The sequence below is a fragment of the Schistocerca cancellata genome, chromosome 1 (assembly GCF_023864275.1).
Source record: "Schistocerca cancellata isolate TAMUIC-IGC-003103 chromosome 1, iqSchCanc2.1, whole genome shotgun sequence".
NCBI lineage: Eukaryota > Metazoa > Arthropoda > Insecta > Orthoptera > Acrididae > Schistocerca > Schistocerca cancellata.
Genome location: NC_064626.1, coordinates 645,423,125 through 645,447,097, shown reverse-complemented (window position 1 = coordinate 645,447,097; position 23,973 = coordinate 645,423,125). Strand labels below are relative to the sequence as shown.

Below are 23,973 nucleotides of genomic sequence, written 5' to 3'. Positions count from 1 at the left end.
AAACTAAATACGTGTTATTTTAACTAAAATGTCAGAGATAGTATTAGCAGTTTCGTTATGCAGAAAAAATACTTCCCCACTGCCGAAATTTTTTCCCCAAAGTTTTCGTTCCCACAATCGTTCCCCCCAAAAGAACTTTACCCAAGATTACAAAAAAAAAAAAAAAAAAAAAAAAAAAACTCAATCTAGAGACACTGTTGTTGGCGAAACATGGATTTACTATGCAACGCGGAGACAAATCAACAATCAGAGGTGTAGGGCCATCAAGAAATAAGAAAGAAGCATGCAAAACTATCAGGCAGAACGTTATGGCTACCGTTTTCTGGAGCTCTAAGGGAATCTAGTTTGTGAATTCAATGGAAAGTGAAACGAAAATAAGTTCTGAAGCCCACTACGAAAATAAGAAAAGAGAAGAAACATTCAAAATAAGCACGACAATGCTCGGCTGCACTTTGCGCGGCAAGACTCGGTGCGTCAGTCTACACGGGATGCTATCGAACCCCCGTCGTACAGTTAATACTTAGCAAACGAGTTAGTTACACCTCTTCGTGCGCATGAAAACTTGCCTGACTCCGATGAAGAATTGAAGAAAGGGCTCAGGTCCGGATTAGAGAGAGAGAGAGAGAGAGAGAGAGAGAGAGAGAGGAGGGGAAGCAAACCGGGATATCAAATCTTGTTTTACAAAGCGCATAGTATCCATCGCCCGTTAGTCCATCGATTATTCATATCATTTTGATATGCATCTCAGTTGCCTTTTGACCATTTTTAACACATAATAAGTTGATTTTTGAATGATTCGTAAGTTGATTTTGAATCCCTGCGCAGTGAGCGTGATGTCTCTGCCAGGGGAGTTCCCTTCGCGTCTAGAAATAAAAAACTTTCCCCCAGACGAAAGGGGACGGGGTTATATGAGCAGAGCCGAATAAACGCAAACGGTTGAATGCCAACAGCTGTTTATGTGGTTGTGCGAATGATAAGCGTTATTATAATTATTAGTGGAATCCATAGATTTCGACTACCAGAGGGGAAATGAACGACTAACAGGTAAGAAAGATTACATATTATCTTCTCTGTGTATCCAAGAAAATCCAATTTTGACAGAACCCTACTGTATTAATGGTCAGTTGTGCAATCCCCGTTTAGCTGCCGCATAAGTTCTGTTCTTGCGACAGCGCGGAAAACGCATTGTACGAACACTTAATAATGCCTAACCGGTAAACGCGGGGTAACTGAACCGGTGATCCTGGCAGGAATAGGGAAGTTAACCGGAGAATAAGTTTTGACAATGACACGAAAGGTACAGAATTAGTGATGACACGATTGTTCGAACGAAGAACGAGAAAAAACGGGGACGTCACACGAATTATATAGAAGAATATGAGGGCTCCAAATTTATATAGAAATTTCTTACTACTTCTCGATCTCATGCTTGAGAAAATGGAGTGCATGAATGAAATGTGAAACTATTTCCTAACATAAAACTTTTTTGCTTGTTGTAAGGCTAGTAAGTATTTGATATTAGTACTTCGTGAATGATATTTTGTCGTGTTATTTATTTAGATGAGGTAAATAAAAATGACCATTTGTGCCAAAACAGTCTCGCGTTTTTGGCGTATTACTATTGCTGCAATATTAGAAAGAGCTATTTCGTTTTATCTAACAGACAGTGACAAAATAAACATTATCAATTCGAGAGACCACACCAGTCGTGTATGATTTGTCTTAGCAACTTTTTCAGTATTAGACAACGACAGTTTGAGTTTTCATGTAGCAAAACGTTTGACGGACTTTAATGAGATAATAGGTTCTTTCGCAGAAAGGGAAACAAGCCATGTAAAGCTGTTGCAAGACACAGAGAAAAAAAATGCTGGGACCAAAGGACTTAATACTCTCTTGTCTCATATCTTTACTGTTTTATGTTTCCTATATTTAATTTTATGCTACACAAAATAGAAAGTTATTAGCAAATACGCAATAAAGAGTGCAAATTTTTGAAGAGTTCTTATTCTCCCGGTCACAAATAATCCCACCTAGTACTAATTGAGAGTTTAAAACGAATAATAACAGTAAAGAGGGTAGGATGTCAAACCGGCCGTCTTGGAGCAGGAGAGGCACCGCACGACATTTTAATTTCCACTGTCGTGAATATAGACTCGATGGCTTCCATTACAAACTATACATGTTTGAATTTCACAGAGCGAATAGAAGAATGCTTTCTGAAGAGGCGTGGCATTACAGTTTAGCACACTTAATACCAAATAACATGTCTCACATTTCCTCGAAAATATATGTTTTATGTATCAAACTAATCAGAAAATGTGCGCTGCAAAGTGAACATGCTTTCGAAAAATCGATTTTTTAAAAATTTTTTACGTCCTCTCTCAAATGCTCGAGAAGATTTTCTTTTTTTTTTGGGTGGTGGGGGGGGGGGGGGGAGAGGGAGGAAGGGAGCATTATCAAGTGTTTGCCCCGGTTCGGAAATATCGTAGATCTGAGGCTGCATAGGCTGCCTGCAATCTCAGCCCTCATGTGGCAGAATGCAGGGAGAAATTACCAGTTTGTTAAGAGATATGACAAAACCTTATATCTAATCCATGATATGTAGTGAGTGTTTCAAAGATGCAGTTTTAATACATGATCTGATTCTTCAACTTCTCCCAGCGTATTTCTTGCTCGAACAGTTCACGGGTGTACTGCCGGTCCATAGTGTCCAACGGGCACAATATATCGGCGATCACACATGTCGCCATCGTCAGGTGCGCTGACGAACTGAGCTCCTGAGGGCGGGCGGCCGTCCTAAATCCCCTTCCTCCGCGAGGCGTTCTCTCCGTGGTCCGCGCCCGCGGCCGCGCGTCGGCGGTCGGTGAGAGGCTGGCGTCGGCGTCTGTGGTGGCGTCGGTGTAACTGCCTCGTCCGCCCTGGTCGCTCTTTCGTTTTCTTTGCTGAGCCTTTTTTTAATTAGACTCAGTGCTGGTTCCCATGCCTTGCTGAGGTCATAGCCGCAATCTCTGTTGATGAGTCCGTCCCTGGTACGAATTTCGATAGCCTCTCTAATGACGCTGTCCCAGTATTTAGATGTCTGTGCCAAGACCCTGGTATGTTGGTAGTCCATTTCGTGATTTTCGGACAAACAGTGCTCTTCGACTGCCGACTTGTTGGGGTACATAAGTCGAGTGTGCCTCTGATGCTCTCGGCAACGATCTTCGATGGTGCGCACTGTCTGTCCAATCTAAGTCACGGAGGAAGAGATAGTCACCGCCTATATATCGTATAATGGCGCACTATCGGGGAAAATAGGACGAATATTGAGCAAACACCGAGTAGGAACTGTCTTTTGCCCGCCCAATAAAACACGATCATTATTGGCAAGTGCCAAAGACGATCACGGTTTGCGGAAGGCTGGCATATAGCAGATTCCCTGTGCGTGTGGGAAGACATTGGACAGACAGTGCGCACCATCGACGATCGTAGGTATTAAAATACATGGAGAAGAAATAAAAACTTTGAGGTTGGCCGATGACATTGTAATTCTGTCAGAGACAGAAAAGGACTTGGAAGAGCAGTTGAACGGAATGGACAATGTCTTGGAAGGAAGATATAAGATGAACATCAACAAAAGCAAAACGGGGATAATGGAATGTAGTCGAAATAAGTCGGGTAATGCTGAGGGAATTAGATTAGGAAATGAGGCACTTAAAGTAGTAAAGGAGTTTTGCTATTTGGGGAGCAAAATAACTAATGATGGTCGAAGTAGAGAGGATATAAAATTTAGACTGGCAATGGCAAGGAAAGCGTTTCTGAGGAAGAGAAATTTGTTAACATCGAGTATAGATTTAAGTGTCAGGAAGTCGTTTCTGAAAGTATTTGTGTGGAGTGTAGCCGTGTATGGAAGTGAAACATGGATGATAAATAGTTTGGACAAGAAGAGAATAGAAGCTTTCGAAATGTGGTGCTACAGAAGAATGTTGAAGATTAGATGGGTAGATCACGTAACTAATGAGGAGGTATTGAATAGAATTGGGGAGAAGAGGAGTTTGTGACACAACTTGACAAGAAGAAGGGACCGGTTGGTAGGACATGTTCTGAGGCATAAAGGGATCACAAATTTAGCATTGTAGGGCAGTGTGGGGGGTAAAAATGTAGATGGAGACCAAGAGATGAATACACTAAGCAGATTCAGAAGGATGTAGATTGCAGTAGGTACTGGGAGATGAAGAAGCTTGCACAGAATTGAGTAGCATGGAGAGCTGCATCAAACCAGTCTCAGGACTGGAGACCACAACAACAACAACAGATTTGCTTCAACTATTGTGGTACCTGTATTTTATTTACAACCTTATGACAGATACTTTCCAGGTAGTCCTCGTATATCTATTTATGAACTGTGAACTACGTTCTCTCTCGGTGATTTAAACTTTGCTACTTTATTTTTAATACTGTGATCATTCATATTGGAAACAGTTGTCCCATAGATGAAGTATGAGGTACATTTTGAAAAAGAAATATTTGTAAGCTGAGTGACCACAGTGCTGTAACATATGGAGCAAACATTTTTTGCTAGACTGTTTGTTACTGAGGCATTGTAGTGTCGGGCAAAAACTGAAGTCAGATACTGTTCCATTAGATTTTAATTTTCCTTTGCATTTAACATGCACAGGAAAAAAGAAATTTACCTCATTTCAGAGAAGTACAGAAGATGTGTGATCTGCACCAGACAGTGAGCTTTTAAGACTTTTTTTTATACTGTTATCAAAATGACTAGGGATAAGGCAACAGAACGTTGATATTATCTGTCTAGCTGCAATTGTATTCTTCATAACCAATATTAACTGATGAATGAAGTCTTTTGTCTTTGCCATCCTATTGCTAATGCCTTAATCAGAACTACAGTACCAAATTTGTACAGAGAGAGATAGCTCTCATTCCAAATGAATACGATACTAGTTCAAAAGTGAACAAGAACCAATGGTATCCAATATTTCACCCACTGTGAGAGGTTTGAGAAACAAGATAGACCAATTGGTAATATACTGTATTTGTAAGACGAAGAATATAGAAATGAACCCAGTACACCCTGTTTTTTAGAACATCACATTACACATGGAATTCATGTGTGGCAGACTGAGAACTTTAACTGCCCTACTGTATCAGTATTGCAGATCTGTATTTGGAAAAGGTGGAATTGCTGTTTTTGTTTGAAATGATGTAGATGTCTACGTAAATGTTGTTCTGAACAGCACTTTGAGATATGTGGCATTAAAATAACAGCTGGTAGTCATACAGCGCTATTAGTTTACAGGGCATCAACTGTAAATTTGAGTATTTTTCTGAGACTTGGTGAGTCACTTTCATCTCACATGTACAGAAAAATTAATTCAGTCTGTATAGTGGCTGGCCTTAATGTGAACTTTATAGCTAATAAAAACAGGACAGACCTGGAACACCTGATGTACCCTTACAACTTAGTATCAGTGGTGTAATATCCTACAAGAGTAGCAGCCAGTTCCAGTATTTGAACATATAATTCATATTTTTATTAAAAAAGAGTGGATGTTCTTTCCTCTCATACATCAGCCCCTTTCCTTGCAGATATGTTAGAGTTGTGCCATATGTGTAATTGTGGAGTGCAGGTGAATGTAACGGGTGCATGTAGAGTGTAGTGTTTGTGTTATATTGTGATAATGGCAGAAAAGGCTTAACATCCTGATCCAGCAAACAGAACACTGTCAATGGCTTCATATTCCCTCACATCATGAGACACTGTGGAGAGGTTTGGGATTTAACCCAGAACATTGTCATAAAGATTAGTTCTCAGAAACTGAGTAACTTCTCACCACCACCTCTCCTTCCCTTGCCAGACAAATATGGGCAGTGAAAAATTCACTCATCACCAGAATCTGAATTGGCTTACCTGAGCCAAGCGCCACTGCACAGGCATGTGTTATTGACCTTGGCTACAGAACTGGATAATACTTTTATAGATACAATTTAATAGTCAAAGAATTCTAAGCAGCCTCTCAGACTGTGATGGATGGGTCCACATCGCAAATCATATCAGTATGAAGAGAAAAGTAAATTTAAAGAAAAATCTGAAGCAGACACAAACTAACTCTAATCAGCATCAACAAACTTGAAGACTAGTCTCTAGTATATGCTGTCACTGAAGTTAACTTCAAATTTAATTAAAATGTAAATCAATTTACAAATATCACCTAAAAAATTAGTGAGAGGAAAGCTCCAAATAAATTAGGCTTTGAATTAATAACAGCATCTAAATTTCTTGTATTGGCATAACTGAAAGAAAGCTTCATGAATCAGCCAATAGATGTAATGGTGCTAATAATATGAGCCATTACAATGTGTATAGTAAAACTCTTGACAAAACCATGCAGAAAGAAAAACACAATCTTGCAGGCAGAAATAGATAACTCAGTCAGAGTTTTGCAGATTTGTGAAGAAGAAAATGAGAAAAATTGCAATATGTAAGAATAGGCTATATCAAAATAAATAATAAAGATTATTTGGTTACTGATCAAGAAGTAGTTGCTGATAAATTCAACAACCATTCGTAATAAAAACAGAACAAATAATTCCACAAGGCTCGAGAAATCAACCTGTGAGGTTTATGGAAGCCTGTGCACCTAGCAGATTGAAACATATCCTTTTGTCGACAGTAATTTTATTATAAATGACTGAATAATTAACTCTCTGAAAACTAAAAACTCTACTAGAGTTGGCAACATATGTAGTAAGTTAGTAACAAACTATTACTGCCATGTAAGTGAAATCCTTTGTCATACTTCTGATGCTTCACTTGAACAAGGAATAATTCTGGAATGTCTCGAGTATGCAGCTGTTAAAAAAACTACTATACGCGAAAAAACAAGGCAGTAGCTGTTAAATATTGGCCAATCTGACTGCTTACAAGTTTTTTCAAAATTTTTTGGAAAACAAATGCATTTCAGAATTTCTCAGCATGTTAGTGGAAATACACCATCAGCAAAAGTTTGTTTGGCTTTCAAAAACATGTTAATACAAGATGTTACATTTGATTTTTACTGCCAATATTGAGGATTTTATTAATGAAAGTAAAAACAACCAGCTGAAATGTATGGAGATCTATAGAAACTTCTCTCTTCTCCCGTCCTTCCCCACAACCAATATTCTCCAGTAAGCCTGTGTGCTGTACTTTCCCCATTAACCTAGACTGTCAAATGTTCATCCAGTTTCACATTTGTAGCAATTTCTCTATTTATTCTAATATTTTCCCTATTTCCTGATTATCAGCTTATGTTATGACCGTACAAACCTGTACAGTAGTTGCTAGTGTTGGTTTAGTTTCGGTCCTCAAAAGAGTTATTCAATTACTGTGTGACTCATTCTAACTCCTTCTGTTCTCTACCTTTCTGTTGATAATTATGCTAATGCCACCATTTGTTGATTCTGCTGTTATTATCATGTAATCATCTGCTTTCCATTTCACTTCATCAAGCCTTACCGAGACAAAGAGTACCCTGTTCATCTCTATTTTCAGAATCTCCAGATTCCTGATAACTAACAGCATTTCTTTTCTTGTTTTTAGAATGCTAACTTTTTCTTCGCTTTTCCAATAACCACCTCCTTGTTAGTCTCCATGTGTAGGTTAGAACTGGAGACTAATTTACTTCTAGAAACTTTTACAATCATCCTGGGAGTATTTTAAAAGACTGTGTGCCTGTTCACTGCATTTTATATGCCTTTAACACAGTGATTACAATTGCCTTCTGCATCCTCCTGCCTTCTTTCATTACTGATTCTTTCATCTTGAGGCCAATCAGTGGCTGAGAATGAAACAGAGACACATGATCTATGGATTAGTAGCCAAAGACACCAATCCCTACAACATGGACATGGTGGTTTTTCAATTATCCAACCTTAATAACTTGCCTGATCATGACAAAGATTATACACATCTTAATCAACAGTAAATGAATACTACCAACAAGGTAAGAGTGTAGCCAGCGAGCGATCTAAACCATCTGCTTTTTAGCTTTCAGGCAAAAAGTCCTTCTTCAGAGTAGAAAAAACTCATACCACCACAATTCACACAATACCTGCTACTGTCCATGGCTGCTTGGGCCCAACTGTGTGCTGCACCAGCATCTGATGTGAGCAACTATCTGGGATAGTGGCAGGATAAGTAGGAAGCATGCGGTGGTGAGGGGGAGGGATAGTAGGGTACGGGTGAGGGAAAATGTGCTGACGTGTAAGCGAGCAGGGATGTGGTGGGGACAGGATAGGGCTGCTAGGTGCAGATTCGGGCAGCTGTGCTGGGGGGAGGGGAGAGGAGAGACATAGAGGAGTGTAAAAGACTGTGTGTGTGTGTGTGTGTGTGTGTGTGTGTGTGTGTGTGTGGAATAGAAGGTATGTGTAGTGCTGGAGTGGGAGCAGAGAAGGGTATGGAGGACAGGGAAAGTGAATATTGAGGCAAGGGGGAGTTATAAGAATGAAGGAAATGTTGTGGAGAGAGTTCTCACCAGTGCAGTTCAGAAAATTTGTTATTAGTAGGAAGGGAGATTCGATGGTGACTCACGTTACATTTTGAAATCAATGTTTTATTATGTTGACTTGTTATCAGTCTATAAACCCATATTTTCTTTTGTAAATCATCATTATAAATTGTGTTATTCAGAGAAAGATCTTGAAGTGTTATTTAAGCAGGGGAGAGCATTAAAGAACAAGAATGTGATTTATGTCATGAATCATGTTACAAATTTGGGACATCCTATTCCTAATGTACATTTTAGGTCATAAGTATCCTCAAACTATTAGGAGTATGGATCTGGTATTTATCACAGAAAATGCTTATTAGGTTGTCATTCAAATGACAGACTGACAGATTTCGAAAAATATTTGTACCATGTGAAATATTGTAATATATTGAAAAAGGCATGTGACTCAATGTTATGTGACTCATGTTACTTGCTACTTCTTGTTGGAAAAACTTTTTTCCTGCAAGCAGAGAAATGAAAATATGACATTATGTGCCAAATAAGATAAACTTAACATTAACATTTCACTTTTAAAATGCTATGAAAAATTATAAGACCATGACATCTGGAAAAATGAATTGTAAATTCAATTAAAAGTCAGAGAAATGAAAACATCCTCTTGCATTGACAACATGAAGTGGATTAATTTTCTTTATAATTTCATCACATTTTATAGGCCATTTCAAATAGTGACCAGCACACTCCCTTGCACTGATTAAGTAAGAATTTCCAAAAATTGCACATACTTCTCCAGCATTGAATTTACTGTCATATTCTACTTTGTACCCGGTTCCAATTTGCACACTTCCTATAGTTTCTTCACTATGATGATCTGCAGCAGCAAAATTCTTTGGAGACAGCAGATACGTTTGCAGTACTCCTCTCTTGTAGTGAAAGCAGTAAATGCATTTTATGTTTAGTACTGATGGTGCCGAAGAAAATATTTGTGCCAGATTAAGTTTCACATTGATCCTTGAATTTTATCAATAGACTCATGAAAAACATGCATAGTTGTGGTACTTGCAGGTACCTGAGCGAAAGTTGATGTATCGGTTACTATGAATTTTTGCTTTTTTACTGCATTCCCCACTAGCCGTTGTGCAACTGCATCAATTCCACCTGCAGCTTCTTTACCATGGAATGTAGTAAATAATTTCCAGTAGATTTCCACATTATGGAATGATGGAAATTGAGGCACAGCAGCAGTAATATATTTGTTTTTAAATTGTGAGACAGGTCCATCTGACCATATTGAAACTACTTTCACATCTTCAGGTATAGTTGACAGACGTAAGCAGTTGCAGCACTTGAGCCATGGCTTTACCCAGAGCACTATGTCACTTATACGGTGACAAAATTGCTTTACTAGGTTGCTGATTTTGCATCTTCTGTTGCCTATATTTTCTAACTCCCTCCCTGTTTTTAACTCTTATTTCTTCTAATAATAGACCTTGCTTACATTGACTCAACTGTAGAAACTTTTGTTTCTGTTTCTGCTGGCTTTTTTGAGCTTCTTCTAGATGCTTCTTCTAAAATTCTTTATATTTTCCTTCACTCTGTAACTTTTCCCTTCTCTAACTCTGCCTTTCTGCAGCTGCTAAGGGCATCCTCTTCTTCTAATCTTAAAATAATACAACTGTGAGTCAGATTTCAGGACTCACATTAGACATTTAATTTTCTGTTTTTATAATATTGGTTGAAATTGGGAAATTTTTAGTAGAGATATTAGTTACACATTCACACTAAGAAGTAAATTACTGAACAAGATAGAGTTGTCTCTAATTTCTCACTTGGTATAAAAACTTAATTATATGACAATGACTCATGTTACATGAAAGTTCACACTGTTATATTACATTATTTACCCCAACCTATAATTTACCTATTACCATTTTATACTCTTTATACGATACATTTGGGTATGTAACAATAATATAAATAATGATATGCTAATTTTTACCTGCCAATTAGTTGAAATGAAGGTCCAAAGTCTCCAACAATTCACACTCTCATCACATGAAAAACATATGGCGTTATAAAAATGGCTACAAATTATGAAGAGAAAGCAATAATGGGCTACAAACCATTGTTGCCATGCAGTAAAAAGTCCAGCCTTTTCAAAAAATATATTAAAAGTACCAAATTTTAAACTTTTAAATATCGGGGTCCTACTTTATATGGAATATCCCAGAAGGATCCAGATGACGTAATCTGTGAAGCAGTCACTGAAGTAAAACACATCGTGTTGGGCAGAATGGTCTATAGACAGTAGCATTTTTGTGAGTGTGTGTCATGCTTGTGTATGTCTGTTCTGCATCTGAGGAAAGACTTTTTGTCTGAATGCTAAAATGTTTAGCAGTCTTCTCATTATGCTTGTCTGTGACACAGTGTCTCCTCTCTGTGGTGAGTAAGAATCTGTTCTTTTCATGATGTGACTGTTATTCCATTCTGAATTCTCCATTGTTTAAATCCAAGTTATGTAACATTTCTGCCTCAAGTTTTAGCATGTCTTATGTTACATGTTTTATATATCTGTTGTCTCTCTTGTGCTATATTTTTATGGCAACTGCTTCCATAACCTGGAAGCAGGTACTCACTTGAGGGAAACCAATCACTGCTTGTAATTATAGTGTCTTTCTGCATGTAAACAAACTTCTCATGCACTAGCATAGTTTTTCCATTATTGAAGGAATGTCATGATAAAAAAAATCTTTTTATTTTAAAATGTCTTACTCTACTTCATATCCATACTTTGTTAGTTCTCAAACTTACCATTCTAGAATGGTATTGTCTGGCTAGGAATTACATTACATATATTTACCTTTGATCCACTGTACTATGTTGGTTAGTTTCGCAGAGCTTTTCATGTGTGTTCCTCATGTTGGCTGTATAACAAGATTTTTTCTTACATTTGAAATATATTTTGAAGCAGTCTGTGTGTATATTTTAGACTTATTGTTCAGGTGCTCTTCACTTTTTGATGCTGTAGAAAATCTGTGGGATTGAGCATAACACTCTCAGATAAGAGAATAAAACTGTGGTACTGTATCACAAATAACACAGACAGCCGTACAGAGATGTTATTATAAGTCAGATACAAAGAACAGATTTCTCTGTACATAGCAAAGATGAACTACCACACCAAAGAAAGCTAGTCAGTGTAATGTCAATGTGTGCACAATTGATATTGATTTGAAGTCCCCACAGAACCCTCTCCTTCAGTGCAGAATACCATTGTGCAGGCTGACAGTCCCCATTCAACTTGTGTGTCATGACCAGCCGTGCTGTTGGGGGCATGGCTAAGCTGTTTCCGCACGCTTGATTTGTGGGGTGGTACCCTTACATCTCTAGGTTTTCACTCAGATATGGCTGGGCCCTAAGAAACTGGCCATTATGAGAGTGAGGGGTGTAATAGACGTCATTCTGTTGTGAGAGTGGTGCTGCAATATCAATGAGCTCCAATTTCAGTGCAAGGGGATTGGTGTTGAAACTCATCGGAGGGGGGGGGGGGGGGGGGTATGTCTGCTTGCAAAAGCTGTACTTCGGTGGAGCAGCATGTAGGGGTCTTTTAAAAGACAGGAGATTCATGCATAGTATTGATTTTACACACAGTTCTGCAACTGAGAACTCGCATTTTTGTCATGAAAGACAGAGCATTGGTGACATTGGTAGAAGGAAGCAGTACACTGTCATTATTGTGACTGACCTGCATCGCTCAGAAGCTATGCCTTGATGTTTGTGCATGAAACATTATGAGAAACATTAAGATTTATCCCTTCCTATGACAGCCACTGATAACTCCAGCTGATTGGTACAGCTCTGAACGTGTCAAATAGCATTCTTGCACTCTTATTTCACATCCTCCATGGAGGAACCACTAAAGTTGCTTGCAACTCCTGTGGTTTTTTTCATTTCTAGTAAAGGTACCTGGATGTTGTGGGTTGGAACTGGTTGAAATTATGTGGGGTACATCATGTTTGTTTTCTTTTGGATATTTCCTGTGTCAGTCAATGTTGTGTGTGAAATTTAGATTTCTTCAGACAAGGTTCTATGATTGACCTTGCTGTCTTCATATTTATTGTTCATATAAGCCAGGTTTGCAAGGAACAGTAAACATCCCAAAACCCTTTTGCTGCTTTAGTGCTGGAAACCGCAGAGTGTGGGTGTGAATGCGTGGGCAGTTGGCCTGCAACTGCATCTCCACTGTTGATTTGGCAAAGTTTGCCGTCCTCAAGCTCCAGTGAAAGGTGAAAATGCAAAAAATCCACACTTAGCAATGACTCATTAACCTTATCAAAAGTAAATTTTAAATTGAAGATTGTACGTAGACCCAAATTCACAGTGCAAATAGTTGTGCCATACAGTTTGATGGACATATCGTAAGCTGCTCATAGCTATTGGAGAAAATCTGGAATTTGTGATCAAGTTGCTGTCTTTGGGATTGTGTGCACCTGCGAGCCTGTGTCAACAAGAAACTAGTTACTTGTATTTTTGTCAAGAACATATAATCCGGAACTGTTCTTGGAGATACGAGCAAAACTAGTTTGGCTCGCTTGTCTGGTATGTAGGTGCACTTGGAATGTGTCATATGGAGCTTCAGTGCGAGCAACATGAAGAGCCATTGCGAGCGTGGCTCTTGAAACGTATGTGGAACCAGCACCAAAGTGCCCATTGTCAGCTGTAGTCAGAACTCTGATCCTTTTAGGCTGTGAGATGACCTGCCACAAACAGCCTATGACTGGGATTCCCATTAGCACCCGATGTGTACCTGCTGTGACACTGTAGTGTCTCTTGTTACACTCTCAGCTGTCTTTGGTTGCTTGTTGCCAAGTTTTAGAGGTTACTGACTGCCATTACTGTAATCTATAGTAATGGCACTGTTGTGAGAGTGAAATTATCTGATCAGCTATAAGTGATAAGTTCTCTTCTATATAACCTTCATGAGAAATCATGGAAACTTCTAAGCATGCAGGCAATTTACTTAACCATCTAATCACAGTGTGTTCTCCAGTGTAAGTGGGGTATCAGTTAACTCGCGTAGGTGCCTACAGAACTTGAAGGTCATTCTGCCATCCAGGTTTTCAGAATTAATCATCCACTTTACCTGTTGTTTAGATGACGTAAACCAGCATTGCAGTAAGGCAGCCTTTGCTGCAACAAATTTTTCAATTACTAGAGGTTATTGAATCATGTCACTGATTAGAAATGCATAATCACCAACACTGTTTAATGAGATGGGATACTACAATGTGTTAGTTACACTATCATGGCTAGCCAGAATACTCTCTACCATAGCAAACCATGTCTTTGGATGTTCTGGATGAAATGGAGATAACTTCGGTGGTGTACATTGTGGTGGCAAAACATCATGGAAAACATTTTCATTTGTGCTAGGTTATGTGATCCAAAGGTGCTGGCATATAGAACCCTATTGATCATGCATGGCACAGGAGAAAAACTGAAACTCTTCTCATCTAACACAGCCAGCTGGGCTCCACATGGAGGGAGAAAGATTCGACTGCATTGTTCCTGGTGCAAAAATGCGAAGGACTGGATGTGGGGCATTGCCGTGATGCTGTGAAATCTAACAAAAACCAGTATCAGTCATATGAATATTGTCTTGTTCTCACTTATCCTGCTCAATAATGTCTGTGATGTTGATGAGTTTAACAGGTTGTGCCTCACTGTGTCAGTACCGTTACTCCACACGGTTGGCAACATGTACAGGAGGTGAAACTTATTCACTTTTAGATTTCCCTAGGTATGTTGTCTGTTCTGTATCATTCACTGCAAGCTGAGGTCATTAAGAATATCGTCTTGTTGGTAAAATGAACCAAGCAACCTTTGAACCAAGCAACCTTTGTTCAGTGGAACATTCGATTGTTCTTGTGGAGCTCTCTATTTTTGATGTAATTGAAAAATCAGCACTCTTTTCAAGACATGCAAGCAACACTGCAAACATTTTATTTCATGAAGTGAAGAATCTTGTTCATGTAGTTATGTTCATTAATTTTGTTCCACAACTACTTACAATTTTTATTTTGTCTGCAGGTGTTCCTCAAAATGAAACTGGCAACTACAGATACAACATATCATACTGGGAAGCAAGTGAGTATCAATACAGTCCTTTTTGTACTTCACAGTTTCAGAAACTGGTGAGGTCATTATTACTCATAGTGACAATTTGACAGAAAGTGATTTACACTTGTGTGTGTGTACGTTATCCTTGGTAAAAAGGGAGAGAAAAGTACCTCATCATAATGGATAAATCAACTCCTAAGCTCAGGCTGAAGAGACGGCATGATATGGAAGGGTTCAAAAATGAACTTTGAATAGAAATATATAAGGTAGTCTTCATGGTGCCAATTTTTTATGGCACTTCATAGAACAGGAAGACAGGAGGAATACTGTAATATTTCAAGTGCATTATAGGATTTGTAAGCAATAGTAGCGGGAAGAAAAAAGTGGGGTTTGACAATAATTGGAAACTTATGAAATTTTAAACAAAAAGTAACTAATTTTATGTGTAATAGAAAGCAACAGTGTTATGTCACAGTACAGAACAGATGCCGGCAAATTGCTGGAGAACACAAAATTATGAAAAATAAGAACTACAGAGAGATTCAGTACTGTATTCACAGAATACTGATTAAAAACATGTGAAAGAAAACTGTCAATGGAGAGACATCCTATTAACAGTAACACAAGAAGGAGTAACTGAGTTAACAACACAGGTCATTGTGGTTAGTGAACATTGCTCTCTGCCTAAGGGTCAACCTATGCTGACAGCTTTCACTTCTCATGTTGAATTTAACTTGAACTATTACAGGCAGATATTTATTTTATTTTTGTTTTTTGATTATTGTTAGTCATCAAACTTTTGATCATTTGATGCTGATACTCATTTAACTTCTGTTCAATACTGTGATCCAGACATTCATTTTCAGGAAGTTATTTCTCAATCCCATATAAGTATTTGAAACCAGGACTCATTTGAAACTTTATTTACATCTACTGTACTACTTCTGGCATCTTCCTTTCTTTGGACACCATGTGTAGTCTTCTTTTGTAAGTAGAATAATTCTATTGCCATTTTTACTACTGTGTCATTTCAAAATATGGTGGTAAGTAAGTTGCTATACTCCTTTCTGCTGCCAAGTGTCACAGTTAGCTTAGCTTTGTTTGTCCATATTTTGTCCAAAATATGCTATTCTTTCCATTAAACAGGTATTTTATGTTATTATCAGAAGGACTATACTATTTACTTATCTTAGCGTTGATATCTGTCCCCCTTGTCATATTATTCATTTGCTGCTATTATCTTTCACTCTATTTTTTGTTACTAATTACAAAGTACACATCAGTGATGATATGTTGCAACCCTGCTTTACACCCATCTCATGGACTTACTATTCTGATTTATTCACTTTTATTACTCCACTTGGCTTTCGTAAATGTTTGCAGATTACTTGTCCATCTGTAGTTAGCTCCACTGTTCTTATTATTGTAAACACCATATTCCACTTTACACTGTTGATGGCTTTGTCTAGTTCCATGAATGGTTATTATTATTATTATTATTATTTCATCCTGTATGTTGCAGAGCACAAAGACAGAACTGCTTCCGAAATAACGTTTTGCTTTCTGAAAACAAACTCATCTGTGTTCAGTATCTACTTTATTGTTCATAAAAAACAGAATACCTTGAATGACTAGAGGTAGGACGTTTATATTCATGGGCCATGTACATTAGTATGTTCTTCAGAAATGATTAGCATTTCAGTCACCTTGGTGCAATACATGTCCTGTTGCGTAGTAGGCACGGGGTCAACAATGGGCCCTGTTAACTTGTTCCATGCGTGATTGCATCGACGCATATAAGGCACAAATGGCATCCTGTGGTATAGCCACCCAAGCTGCATTCACCTGGTTACATAGTTCATCTTTGGTGGTTGGCGTTAGGTGAAAGCTCTGCACCTGTCATTTCCCCATATCCCACACATTTTTGACTGGTGACAAGTCTGGTGGTCTGGGAGGTAGGGCAAAAGGCTGATATCCTCTGACACCAAGATAACACTTGTTTGTGCAGCAACATGTGGTCATGCATTGTCTTGCTGAAAAATGACATGTGGGGTGTTGTGCAAAAAGGGCATGGCCACAGGTCGTAGGGTGTCTTTCATGTAGGTCGCATTGTTAAAAGTGCCATGGACATGCATCAGGTGTGATTTGTGGTTATACCCAATAGCAGTTCACACCATAAGACCTTGATTTGGTGCTGTGTCTCTTGTGTGAATGCAGTCACAGTGATGCCACTTCCCCTGTCTGTGGCATTTCAAAATGTGGCCATCATTTTCAAATAAACAGAATTTGGTTTCATCCAAACACACTATCTGATGCCATTCCTACCCCAGCAATGTTTTTCCAGTCACCATTGACATCTACTACATCTCTGCACATTTAGCAAAGGTGTACAATGTGTTCCACTGTTCCACTGTTGCAACCAGAGCTGAGGAGGATGCAGATCTGTTCTGCAATGGCATTTGTGTGAGGGGTCGATCTTCTTTCGGAGTGCTCTGGGTGGTGCGACCTGAGCCATCTTGTGTTCTACAGCCTTCCATAAACCATTTGACACGCACCCGTTGTACTACCGAAACACTTTGTCCCACACAAGCAGCTATTTCCCAGATGGATGCATCACATTCTCTCATGCCAATAATGCACTCTCTTTCAAATTCACTGATCTGATGATACAGTTCACACATATGTCTGAGAGACATCCTACATGTCTGCTCAAGTCACACTGATCCATTACCTTCAGTTTGTAGTGACAATGAGAGCTGCAGGCACATTTTAGTCGTAGGTGGTGTCATGTCACAGGATCGATGTTGAACCTTAATCTGCGGGCCAACATGATTCAGATGCTAATAATTTTTGTGGAACATAATAATGTACACATCCTGTGAATATGGACATCCTGTCTCTAGTTGTTCAAGATGATCTTTTTTTTCTGAATGTTGGTGTATTGTACTTATAGTTCTTTTGTATATTATCACTGTGAGCTGTTTCCAAGGGTCACATGTCAGACTGACTGAACAATACTTTTCATAATTTGTTTGTTGTGCCTTCTGTGATATTGTGATGATAAAGTGTTTCTAGAAATTTCATGATAAGTCACTCATTCCATAGATTTTTGTCATCCTGTTCCCCTGACAGATTTCTGTAACTTATAACCTGTGTGCCATTATATTCTTGTTCTCAGTCTCCTATGTGCCTTTTACCTTCTTGTCCTAAAGAGAGATGTAGTGTCTTACATGAGGGTTTTTATTGACAGCAATCTCCTCTACAAACAAACTTCACATTCATTCATTTATTCATTCATTCACACATCATGTGCTATCAGCCCTGATATGAAGGAGAGAGCCTTCAGGGATGTAGCATGACTCAAGTTTTATGTTGACAGGCAGAAGCAGCCATTGCTGGCTACTTCTGTACCATATAGTAACAACAAATTATGACTAGTGTACATTATGTATACGAAAAAAACAGCCACTGCTCATCTTTTTAGCTACTTAGCTACTGTACTTACCTAATATTTCAAACTAAGCATTTTAACTTTAACCATTAGCTGCATACCACTAAGCCCCAATTCTTTAAAGAACTTATAAAACAGTTTCAAAATCTGATTATTTCACAGATGAGTTAAATGTCAAATGTTTGATGTTAAGCATTTAAAAAAGAAAAAGTTTGGAAAATGTTCAAAATTATATTTCAAGTTTGTTGGTAGTTCCTAAGTGCACTCATTATCAAATGCTGAATGAGTATAGTCTGGGTAATTCATGCTGGGTTTTAAGCAGAAGCTAGTTTTTCATATATCTCACTGCTTATGATGTCATATCCCTTGCACTATACGTTCTACAGTGATATAATTTTGCGGGTACATTCAGTAGTATATGTGGACACTGCCTACAAAATATATTGAAAATAAAGTCAGTAGTAAAGAAATAATAATGCTGAAGTTGTACTGGATGAACAGTGAAAATGTTGTAAGCAATGAACTTCTTTCCTTTCATCATTTTGTTAGGTGGGGGTTTGAAAGTATACATAAAGTTTGTTGGAATCTGCTAAATGCCCTCTTTCTCAAATACTGGTTGGAAATAGTGTTGTTATCTGCGCACCTTTAGCTAGACTGCCTCAAGACATATACTCAGTTTCTACCTGTACTACTTGTTTCACTGCACTAAAGCTTTAATACAAGATTATTGGTCTTAATAAGCAGATTATGAGAGCATATTAAATTCTTAAATTCAATCAGTAATTATGTCAATCAGATGTGGTGTGGATCCAAAACACTCAAGCAGTACTCACCTATATGTGGTCTCCTTTATGAATGTACAACTCTTCGCCAAAATTCTTGCAGTAAATCAAAGCTGACCAATTGCCTTTCGTACCAAATCCTCACGTGCTCGTTCCATTTCATATTGCCCCTGGAAGCCATTAGACAGATGACATGCAACTGGGACCGAGTTAGGTAGTTAGTCATTAATTAATGTAGATATACTGGAAAAATCAGGATCTGCCTAGTACTGGTATTATAGTAGGAAAGTTCTGATAATCCAAAACAGTCCTCCAAAATAGTGTGTTCAATTAATTATTTAACAATTGATAATTTTAAGGAAATCTTGCAACAGTTAGACTGGGATGAGGTGTACAAGTAACCTGATGCTAATTTAAAATTTAATCTTTTTGTGCTACCTTTGTGAGTATATTTGAAAACAGTTTCTTTAAAAAGACAGTCACGTATAGTTCTGAGAAACCATCTAAAAAGCCATGGCTTACTAATGGGATAAAAAGATCTTGTAAACAGAAAATGGAAATGTATCTTATAGCTAGAAGGAGCAATGATCAAAAAACAGTGAAACATTATAAAAACTACTGCACTGTATAAATAAAAGTTATTAAAATGTCCAGAAATATGAGCATTATATCTGAAATTAGCCCGTCTGATAAAATTAAAACACTTCGAAATATTTTTAAAAGGGAAACAGGGCAACCAAGAGCACAGGTTTAAAAGGGAAACAGGGCAACCAAGAGCACAGGAAGACTGTATTCCTATCACACTCAGTGAAAAGTTTGTTAATAAATGGTCAGATGTAGAAAACATTTTTAATGATCATTTTTTAAGTGTTGTAGAGAAAATAGGATGCAACTATTCGTTAGAAAATGCAAGGCAGTATATGGAAGAGGCAATACCTATGCAATTTGATAAAATTGAAATTCAACCCAGCTCTCCTACTAAAATTACAAAAATAATAAATTCATTCAAACACAAAAGCCAACATGAAATTGATTGTCTTTCAAACAGAGTTGTACAAGCTAGTTCCCAACAGATAAGTAGGATTCTCAGTCATATATGTAGTAGCTCACTGAATCAGGGAATTTTTCCAGATGGATTTAAGTACATTATTGTTTAACAATTGCATAAAAAGGGGCTTAGGTCTGATGCTAACAATTACTGCCCAGTCTCACTTCTGACAGCTTTATCCAAAATTCTTGAAAAAGTAATGCATTCAAGAGTAGCATCACATATTTGTAAAAATGAAGAACTAACAAAATGTCTGTTTGGTTTTCAGAAATGCTTTTGAACAGAAAATGCTGTAAATGCTTTCACTGATCAAATGTTAAATGCTTTGAGTAATTGAGTTTCACCCATTGGGATAGTTTGTGATCTCTCAAAGGCTTTTCACTGTGTAAATCACAAAATTCTTCTAGATAATTTTAAGTATTGTGGTGTGAGTGGGACAGTGCACAAATGGTTTAGTTCATATTTAACTGGAAGAATGTAGAAGGTTGAAATTAACAGTACAGATAGTTTGCAAAAATCAGCATAGTCCTCTACTGATTGTTGCAGACTATCTAACTGCGGAGATATCAAGAATGGTTTCCCAAAATGTTCAGTCTTGGATCCCTTATTGTTCTTAATATATGACTTGCCACTCTGTATTCATGAAGATGCGATGCTAGTTCTTTTTTCTGATGACACAAGTATAGTAATCACACCCAACAAATAAGAATCACATGAGGAAATTGTAAATAATGTCTTTTCGAAAATTATTAAGTGATTCTCTGCAAATGGACTCTTACTAAATTTTGAGAAAACATGTATATACAATTCAATAGAGCAAATGGCAAAACACCATTGATAAATATAGACTTAACGGAAGTCTGTTGCTAAGGCAGGACATTCAAAATTTCTAAGTGTGTGCATTGATGAGAAATTAAATTGGAAGAAACACATTGATGATCTGCTGAAACGATGGGTTCAGCTACTTATGCTACTAGGGTTATTGCAAATTTTTATGATAAACATATCAGTAAATTATCCTACTATGCCTTTTTTCATTCACTGCTTTCATATGCATCATATTTTGGGGTAATTCATTATTAAGAGAAAAAGTATTCATTGCACATAAGTGTGTAATCAGGATAATAGCTGGAGCCCACCCAAGATCACCTTGCAGACTTAGGAACTCAGAATACTCACAGTACCTTCACAATACATGTATTCACTTATGAAATTTGTTATTAATAACCCATCGTAATTCAAAAATAATAGCGAAGTGCATAGCTACAATACTAGAAGAAAGGATGATTTTCACTATCCTGGATTAAGTCTGACTTTGGCACAGAAAAGAGGTGAATTATGCTGCCACAAAAATCTTTGGTCATTTGCCAAATAACATTGAAAGTTTGACAGATAGACAACCAACATTTTAAAAAAAATTAAAAGTATTTCTGAATGACAACTCCTGCTATTCAATACATGAATAGATATGAAGTAATAGTAAAAAAAATTAATTAATTATATTGTTTAAAGAAAACTTATGTTAAACTGACACATACTACACTGTTATGAAATGTCGTATTCACGATCTATGGGACAAGTATTAATGTAATGTAATGGCGATTGTGTCAGGGGGGTGGGTAGAGGGATAGAGAGTGGTAAGCAGGAAAAAGGACAGGGAGGGTGGGGTGGCTAGTGACATGGAGGGAGGCAGCCGTTTTATCGGCTGGGAATGTGGGGAGTAGGGATGGTAGGTGCACAGGCTAGGCATGTGATGCATGGGTGTCAGAGTTGGTGGGTGGTGGGGTGTGATGCATGCTGAAGGTAATGTTCGGATGTGAATTGGGAGGGGGTGATGGGACAGAGGATGGGGAAACTGTTGTGTGGAGGGTGTGAGAACAGTGGAATACTGAAGACTGAGGCCAGGTTGATTTTAAGAGCAAAGGGTGTATTGCAGGGATAGCTTCCATCTATGTTGTTCAGAGAAGATGATACTGGAGGGAAGGATTCAGATTGCCTGGGTTGTGAAGCAGCCATGTTATGCTCAGCTGCATGTTGTGCCACTGGATGGTCAGCTTTGTTCTTGGCAACAGTTTAGCAATAGTTATTCATGCTGTTGGACAGCCGGTTGGCAGCATACAGATATAAAAAGCTGTGGTGTTGGTGTCTTGGCAATAGAGTAAAATGAGACATAAAACAAGGATTTGATCATATCAAATATGCAGCCAGCATAATCAAGAAATTTGGTATGGAGATTACTATCTAGTTTTACATCACCTTGAACCTGGTTTGAAACAACAGAAGTTTGAAGACAAATTTAAGGATGATAAAGAACTTGTGTTAAACCTTATGCCATATCAACAAGCTATTGATTCACTGCTATCTGGGGCTTAAGGCATGGGACTGACATTGCATGTATTATAATTGTTATAATTATATTAATCTCCAGTTATTGATTGAACCAATGGAAAACAGTAAAGGGAATTATGAGGCACAATGAAGGCACAGTCAGTGTTGGACTAATTTTTCAAAAAAGTGAGAGAATCGAAACTGAAGGAATCCGTGATGTTGATTATGCATCAGAGCTTGATAAACAACAGACTGTATTTTTTAGTTAACTAGGCCAACAATTTCATGCAATAGAAAACAGAAACAATTGGAAGATATATCAGCTACAGAACCAACTACATGGATCCATAAACTGCAGCACAAAAAGCAATGTATTTTCAAGAATTGCTCCGCAAATTGTGTGTTAACCACAGTGAACATCTAATAAGTGTATTCTGTGATAGCAGACCTACCCTTTACTGAGTCAGAAAGGTGTGCATCATGCTCAAACAAAACACATCAGTGTGAGGCATCACTATATTCATGAACTTAAAAAAGCAGGAATGTTCAGCATCAAGTCAATCAATACCAGTTATCACGTAGCTAATTTTTTGATGAAGACGCTGCCAAAAATTAACATGAATGGTGCAGCAAAGCTGTGGGAGGTACAGAGAACAGCTGTATTTCGTTTGCTGACACATGGCAGTAATTTGTTGTTTCATCTTTAGTCTCTATTGTAATTATCGCAGAATAATTTTTTTCATAATCTGTATTCATGGCAATATGGTGTGCTTGAATTTAATTCATAACTACATCAACATTATATTCTCTTAAAGTGCGGACTGGAATCAGTGTCCAACAATTTTGTGCCAGTGATCTTGAAATTCAGTGATCAAATAGTCAGTAAAAACTGAAACAAACGATGGCCTCATCAGCCGCCAACAGTCATTTCCATCTAGGTTTCATGTGGTACACTATGTTTTTGTAGATTTGGGAGTCATAGCAGTGCAGGCAATGGATGGAATGTACAGAAAGCATCAGTTTTCAATGACCAAATTCGCTACTGTTGGGAACACACTCTTCCAGAGGCATATGGTTGTTCTGCCCTCAGCCCAGGAGGTGTTTGGCCTAGTATCCAACACAAACCCAGAAGTTTCCCCTGAAGATAATGGGTTGTAAACTTATGAAATCACTGTTTGAAGATCTGCAGTTGCTCGGTTGAGAACCCAAGAAGATATCATCATCTCTGTTGTCTAGTTCATTCCAAGTATGTATAAAAGGATGCAGATGAGGACTTTTGCAGAGTATTCCAGTATGTGCAACACATTTTGTTCAAACCATTATACAATGTTCTCTGGTCTGTGAGAAGTTGCATCAGCCTGCTAATACAGAAAATTTCCAGTTCCAGACAGTTATTACAGTATGAGAAATATATTATTGACAAAAATGTTTTCTTGGACAGCTGCATACATTTTGTCTTTCACTATAGTGGATTAAAAAAAAGGGAGTTAGGAAGAAGTAATTACTGTGATTTGTGGCTTGTGAGCAACAGCACATTCTTTAAAACAAATTGTCCTCACTTAATAGCTCATACCTAAGTTACAGCAAAAACCTTCCCTACTGTGGTAGTTTTTAACTGTGTCTGACAGTTCGTTGCAACTACACACATAGTTTGATGGTCATAATTTCTTTGAGATCTCCAGAGTGACACACATGTGTGATACTTGTGTGACATTGTTACATGACAATAATGTATCTGACTATGGACCTGAA

General features: G+C 37.9%; 1 protein-coding gene across 3 annotated transcripts in view; it reads left to right on the top strand.

Annotated features, from left to right (window-relative positions):
* The window catches only part of LOC126183396 (leukocyte tyrosine kinase receptor), a 974,779-nt gene that overhangs the window by 562,761 nt on the left and 388,045 nt on the right, over window positions 1-23,973 (top strand). For all 3 annotated transcript variants that reach the window (XM_049925358.1, XM_049925343.1, XM_049925351.1), the window contains exon 9: window positions 14,583-14,639. In XM_049925358.1, the coding sequence (XP_049781315.1) occupies window positions 14,583-14,639 (57 nt within the window). The remainder of the gene's footprint in view (window positions 1-14,582; window positions 14,640-23,973) is intronic.